The following is a 6,722-nucleotide window of genomic DNA, read 5'->3' on the forward strand; positions in this document are numbered from 1 at the left end:
AAGCAATCTAGTCAGATTGCTTAGAATATTGCTCCGTGAGTACCCCCCTTATCATAGTTTGCTCTGTGGTATGTTGGTCTTCCTCTTTTCTATTTGGAGTTTTCATCCTCCCTCCCACTTTTGTTATTGTTTGTCTGTGATCAATGCTTAATTTTTTTTTATTCAGGAGCGGTGCAGATTGGAAGTTATTTCCCCTATGGTTCAGAGAAAGCCTATTCCTACTGCCTCAGGGACTAGGTCCGCACTGTCCAAGTAGGGGAAGAGGAGTCTTAGATAATACAGGTTGTGATAGGAGTAGGCTGAATCCTGCTCTCATTTTGATATTTATAGATATGGATTGGCTGTGGTCAATGGTCAGTGCCTTCTTGACATCCTAAGTTACACCTGTGGGATTTCAATTTATTAATAAATGCTGTGACTTCAATTTTGTCAAATATCATTGTCTCTGTCTTTCTTTTAGAGTTAGGTTTAGTTTAAGGTATATAGAAAACTGAGTTCATTTAGTTTCAGGCCATCAACTACAGTATATGCAACTTACTAGCCTACAACAGTAGGTGGCTATATAGGGAAGTCTGAGCACTGGGGAAAGAATGCCAGGTCTCTTTCAGTTTTGCTGTTCTTGTTTGCTAACTGTATCCTGAAAAAAGGTGTCTGAAGAGACTGCTCTGCTGTGGCATCTGTGGGTGCACTTTTTGTCGTTCGCATATCAGCGACCTTATGCAAATATAAATGCAAGCCCCTGCCCTTCCCTGTTTTGCAAGCATGCGTCTGACTGTGCAAGGACTGAGTCACCCTCTTTGACTGTCTTCCGACTCTGTAATAATGCTTGGTGCATATTTAACAGGGTCATGAATGGGGGCACCACCTGGCTCAGTCTGCTAACCCCTAGGGAGCCCGGCATGACCAGGTCATGGAGGAATATGACTAGTGGTTTAGAAGATTGCACTTCATTACAAAGTAATACTGTATATAGTATTGCTTGGTGTGGCACTGCCTTGATGTTGCTTGGAGCTGATAGACTTCTCAAGGTAATGCCCCAACTTTAGTGATTCAACCTCCGGTCATGCCTACCTCTCTACACTCTAACTCAGGTCATGCCCTCCTTGCATTCATTATAATTTGCCCCATGTTTGCATATATCCTACAAGGCCGCACATATTGCCCCTTGGTCCTCCACCCTCCTCTTTCCTCTATCCTAATACACTTCTGACCCCTCATTTTCTCATCCTTCCTGCACAACACCCTTACCTTCTTGCTAGTGTTACTGCATAATCTCATTCTCCTCACTTTCCCCTAATGACCACTAAGACAATTGTGCCACCTACCCTTAATGTATATTATCCCTTTTTCTACAGCTTAAGTTTTTCAAGAATATGCCCCATATAGCACAGATAGCCAAGTTATAAGCAAAATGTATTACATGGATGATGCGTGAGTGGTCAAGTCCTTCACTTTGCCAGAGGTACTAGTCCCCTAGATACAGTCATGGTCTATAGACTCCACAATTGGTCTTACAGTGCCATCGAATCTTGGACCAGCTGTATATTCGGTGCAGATATTTCATCTGAGTAAGGCCTCCAATGTGAGTGATTGATCATCTGTCTATGCCCCCAGTTCAGTGACACACTCATGACACTCCCATAATACACCCATAAGTCAGACCATCACCTTGCATCTGAAAAGCCACCTCAATGTCACCGCCCAGTCACACCCAAAACATTTTCAGTACTATTCAGCATACATGCACCTGAAATCGCTACTGCGACTGTATATGAACACAATCGTGATGCATACATGGAGCGACTTATACGCATACACAGTAAAAATAATCACTCCACCGTGTCCGAGTTTAACATAACATGTGACTTACAATCAGGCCCTGTGTGTTTTCATGACAAGGCAAGAATATTGTCCTTTTAAAATGCATAAATGCTAATCAATTTGTAATTTATTTTAATTAGATCTCCTTTATTTGTCTTTGTTGTCTATCAACACAAATCGGTTTGTAAGACCAAACCAACATGCATACAACTAGGGAAACATTTTTAGACTTAGTTATATACAGGGAGTTCAAAAAGTCCATCTGCAGTGACTGTGTGCTAAGCAATTCTCCACTTAGAGAATGTGTGCTAAGTAATATTACAATATAATTGTTTTTAAACACTATGCATGAAATAAAAATAAATTACAAACGTATCTACATTAAGTGTTGAAAGTGTTGTTCCTTGTTTTTGAGGCAAAATGAAACTCTACAACACTTAGCCAGGGACAGCGCTCACTGCGGAGGGACTTTTTGAACTCACTATATGAAACTGTAAAGCAAAAATATATGACCATTGTCTTCAACAACTGACAATGATTATCTTTCTTTTGCAGCCAGTCCACAAAACTGCAGGACCTATGAACACCGGAGGGCTATTGTGAAGTCTTTTTGTGACCAAAAAAATCTTACCAAGTCTTTCTTTGTTTTGAACAAAACAGTCGCCGCTCAGTTGTATGTGGAACACAAATACAAATTTATATATTGTGAGGTGCCAAAAGTGGGCTGTTCCAACTGGAAGAGAATTATTCTTCTATTGAATGAATCTCTTGGATTTACAATAGATTCGCTCAGACATTACAACATTCATTCTACTCATTTACTTATCAAGTTGAGCTCATACCCTCTTTCTATTCAGAAACAGCTTCTTGAAAACTATACCAAAGTAATGATCACTCGAGACCCATTAGAGAGAGTGGTTTCAGCCTACAGAGACAAGTTCATACGTGATAAAGGCATTTACTATAGCAAAACTATTGCAAATGCAATTAAAAAAGAGCTTAGGAATAATTCAAATACTACAGAAAATATTACTTTTGAAGAGTTTGCGCGCTACATTGTTCTACATAACCCTCAATATACAGATACTCATTGGAAGCCAATGTATAACCTCTGTGATCCATGTCAAATTCAGTATGACATTATTGGTAAGTTAAAAACCATAAAACAGGATGCAGATTTTATTTTGAAGGTCATTGGGGCCCCCAAAAAACTGAGATACCCCGAAATAAAATATTCTGGGGATCCCAGGACAAATGACCAAATTAGAAGACAATACCTGGAAACTCTACCGCCTAGCCTATTTAGGCAGCTTCAGAACTTTTACAGTGTTGACTTCGACATGTTTGATTACAAATATTACAAGGAAACAAATGTTAAATAATAAAGTTAAATACTGTACATATATTGATCTACTGTATCTATCTATCTTTATATTTATAAACACACATATGACTGATAGCACATTTTCCATATGGGTGGTCTTCTGTTTGCCGGCGGTCGGGCTCCCGGCGCTCAGTATACCGGCGCCGGGAGCCCGACAGCCGGAATACCGACAATTATTTTCCCTCGTGGGGGTCCACGACCCCCATAGAGGGAGAATAAAATAGTGTGGCGCGCGTAGCGCGCCACCGTGCCCGTAGCGTGGCGAGCGCAGCGAGCCCGCAAGGGGCTCATTTGCGCTCGCCAAGCTGTCGGTAAGCCGGCGGTCGGGCTCCCGGCGCCGGGATGCTGGTCACCGGGAGCCCGACCGCCGGCCAGCCGTAGTGAACCCCCCCGGTGGGCACCACTGCTTGGTGAGTTGGGGGGGGTGGCTTAGCAGAAGGGGCGTTGGCTAAGTGTCCTGACCCCTGTTTTTGTCACACCGGGGGTGCGGAAGATGCAGGATGCCCCCGGAGACTGGCATGCCTGCAGTGATGACTTCTACAGGGTGACAGTGCAGCACCCAGCTCCTGTCACTGAGCAGGAGCCGGCACTTTAGTGTCACCCCTCGGTGGGTGACACCTGAGTGTTGGCCGCACCCCCTTTGTGATGCCACTGATGGTGTATTATCTACATTTACCTAGATTCACATTTTTCTGCTTTGACACACATTGGAAAGTGGTAACAGCTGCACATGACATGAGCCAAAACAAATATCAAACATTCAAATATCAAATCACGCTGTTCTTTGTTGTAAAAAATCTAGCTCATGTTAGACCCAACTATGCATAAGACACATATGAATATGCAAATAAGTACCTAAAGTGATGTTTTTTTAAAGAAGTACCAATACACCATGTCTAAATTGTTGGATCCTGACAAATGCTGCAGGCTAAGTATTACTTGAGAAGTAATGGTGGAGGGTCAGCAGGTGGCGCTGCACCTTAACGTATTAGGGTGTAGTCTTCTCTTAATTGTGATAGTATACTTTCTTCTAGAATATTTTTTTTAACCATGTTACTAAGTTTACGTGTATTAGTTACAGTAGAGTTTATCCCACTATCATTCGCTACATGTTTGATGCTCAAACAAAGGAGAAAGTTCTACAGTAGGTTATGTGCCCAAGTTAAGGCCCAGATTTATCAAGCCTTGGAAAGTGATAAATAGCTTGGTGATAAACTACCAGCCAATCAGCTCCTAACTGCCATGTTACAGGCTGTGTTTGACAAATGACAATTAGGAGCTGATTGGTTGGTATGTTATCACCGTGCTATTTATCACTCTCCAAGGCTTGATAAATCTGGGTTTAAATCTGTATAGTGTACGTAAGTAACTCAATATTTTATTTCAGAAGGAATAACAAAAGGAAATTGCTGGCAGCTCAGAATTTACTTTATCAGTGCCTAAACTGAATAATTACCATTATCAGTGGTGGAAATTTAAGGCTAAGATACTGTACATTTGTCCAGAGATAATTTGAGGGAGGTTATTACTAGAGACAGACAGGATGTTAATACTGTAAGACATAATGGTTTAAGAAAGACAAACAAGCACTTTCAACCATACTGTGTGTTTGTTGAAGGTGACCAGCTCATAAGATGGTATCCAGTCTCTAGGTCGACAGTAACTAGGTCGACCACTATTGGTCGACAGTAACTAGGTCGACAGGGTTTCTAGGTCGACATGTTCTAGGTCGACAGGTGAAAAGGTCGACATGAGTTTAAATTTTTTTTTTAACTTTTTCATACATAACGGTCTACATGGGCTACGATTGGAATAATAACCTGTGCCCAGCATAGCGGTAGTGAAGCGAGGCATCTTGCCCGAATCATGGCGAGCGAAGCGAGCCATGCGAAGGGGACACAATGCACTAATTGGGGTTCCCGATCACTGTACGGAGAATACGACACCAAAAAAAACATTAAAAAACTCATGTCAACCTTTTACCCTGTCGACCTAGACCATGTCAACCTAGAGAGCCTGTCGACCTAGTTACCTCCTGTTCTCACAGGCCTCTTCTCTTGCACTTCAATTACAGCTCTCTACCGCTCAGTGACTGTTTATACCGGCATCTTCTCTTTCTTGTGACTGTTCATCTCTACCAATGACTGCCCGCCCCTCCGCCTCCGCCCCCCCCCCCCCCCTGGTAGTACGCCGATTACTCCTTTGCTTCCTGACATCTCAGCTGTATTGTGTACTGTGCTGCTAATTGTTACCTGTGCTCTGTTTTAGTTTTCTGTGATGTTACGTTCTGTATACCCTGCATTGTTCTAATGTGTGCTGTATGTACGGCGCTGCAAAACACTTATGGCACCTTATAAATAAATTGTAATAATGATAATAATATATGAAAGTTTCTATCATGTCCCCCCTTTCCCTTCTCTGCTCCAAACTACACATATTGAGATTTTTTAGTCTTTCTGAGTAAGTTTTGTGATGTAGGCCATGCAACATTTTAGTTGCCCTACTTTGTACAGTCTCTAATGTATTAATATCCTTCTGAAGATATGGCCTCCAGAATTGAACACAGTATTCTAGATGAGGCCGCACCAATGACCTATACAGTGGCATTATTACTTCTTTCTGCTGCTGATTCCTCTCCCAATGCAGTCAAGCATCTGACTAGCCTTCCTCATTGCTTTGTGACATTGCTTACCTGCCTTTAAGTCACACAAAATCGTGACTCCTCCAGTATAATACATTAATACTATATTTAGCCTTAGGATTTTTTTGAGACCCAAGTGCATCATTTTTGTGGCATTAAACAGTAAACAGTGCATCATTTTTGTGGCATTTTGTGGCATTAAACAGCCACACTCTTGACCATTCCTCTAGTCTACTGAGATCATCAATAATTTGTTTTACCCCTCTTGGTGTGTCTACCCTGTTGCATATGTTTGTGTCATCTGAAAAAAGGCATACTTTCCCTTTAATGCCATTTGTAATGTCACCAATAAAGATATTAAAAACCACTGGTCCAAGTCCAGATCCCTGGGGTACTCCACTGGTAACATTTCCCTCCTGTGAATGCACTCCATTTACCACAACTCTCTGTTTTCTATCCTGCAACCAAGATCTCCCATCCAACCATCCTAGTAAGTAATCCCATGCTTTCAAGTTTATTTAGCAGTCTGCAGTGTGGGACAGTGCCAAAGCCTTTATCTATTACTTTTGTCACACAGTCAAAAAAGTCAATTCTCTCTCTCTCTCTCTCTCTCTCTCTCTCTCTCTCTCTCTCTCTCATACACAGTGTGGTCTATAAGTGTGGAAACACCCTTATAAAAAGGAAATGAGTACAGAGATATTAATCCAGTGTCTGGGAGTGTGGTAAAACATTTTAGGGTATGTCACCTGGATTAATATTTCCTTACTGATTTCCTTTTTCTAAGGGTGTTACTATGCTTATGGACCAGTGTGTGTGTGTGTGTGTGTGTGTGTGTGTGTGTGTGTGTGTGTGTGTGTCTGTATGTATATATATATA

The 6,722-nt window shown here is 41.7% G+C and overlaps 1 protein-coding gene across 1 annotated transcript; it reads left to right on the forward strand.

Annotated features, from left to right (window-relative positions):
- Positions 1–899: 899 nt before the first annotated feature.
- LOC134980824 (carbohydrate sulfotransferase 9-like) lies at positions 900–3,203 on the forward strand. Its single transcript, XM_063947798.1, has 2 exons — positions 900–957; positions 2,377–3,203. The coding sequence occupies exons 1-2, from the start codon at positions 900–902 to the stop codon at positions 3,201–3,203; spliced, it is 885 nt and encodes a 294-aa protein (XP_063803868.1).
- The last annotated feature ends 3,519 nt before the right edge of the window (positions 3,204–6,722 follow it).

This window comes from Pseudophryne corroboree, chromosome 12 (assembly GCF_028390025.1).
Source record: "Pseudophryne corroboree isolate aPseCor3 chromosome 12, aPseCor3.hap2, whole genome shotgun sequence".
NCBI lineage: Eukaryota > Metazoa > Chordata > Amphibia > Anura > Myobatrachidae > Pseudophryne > Pseudophryne corroboree.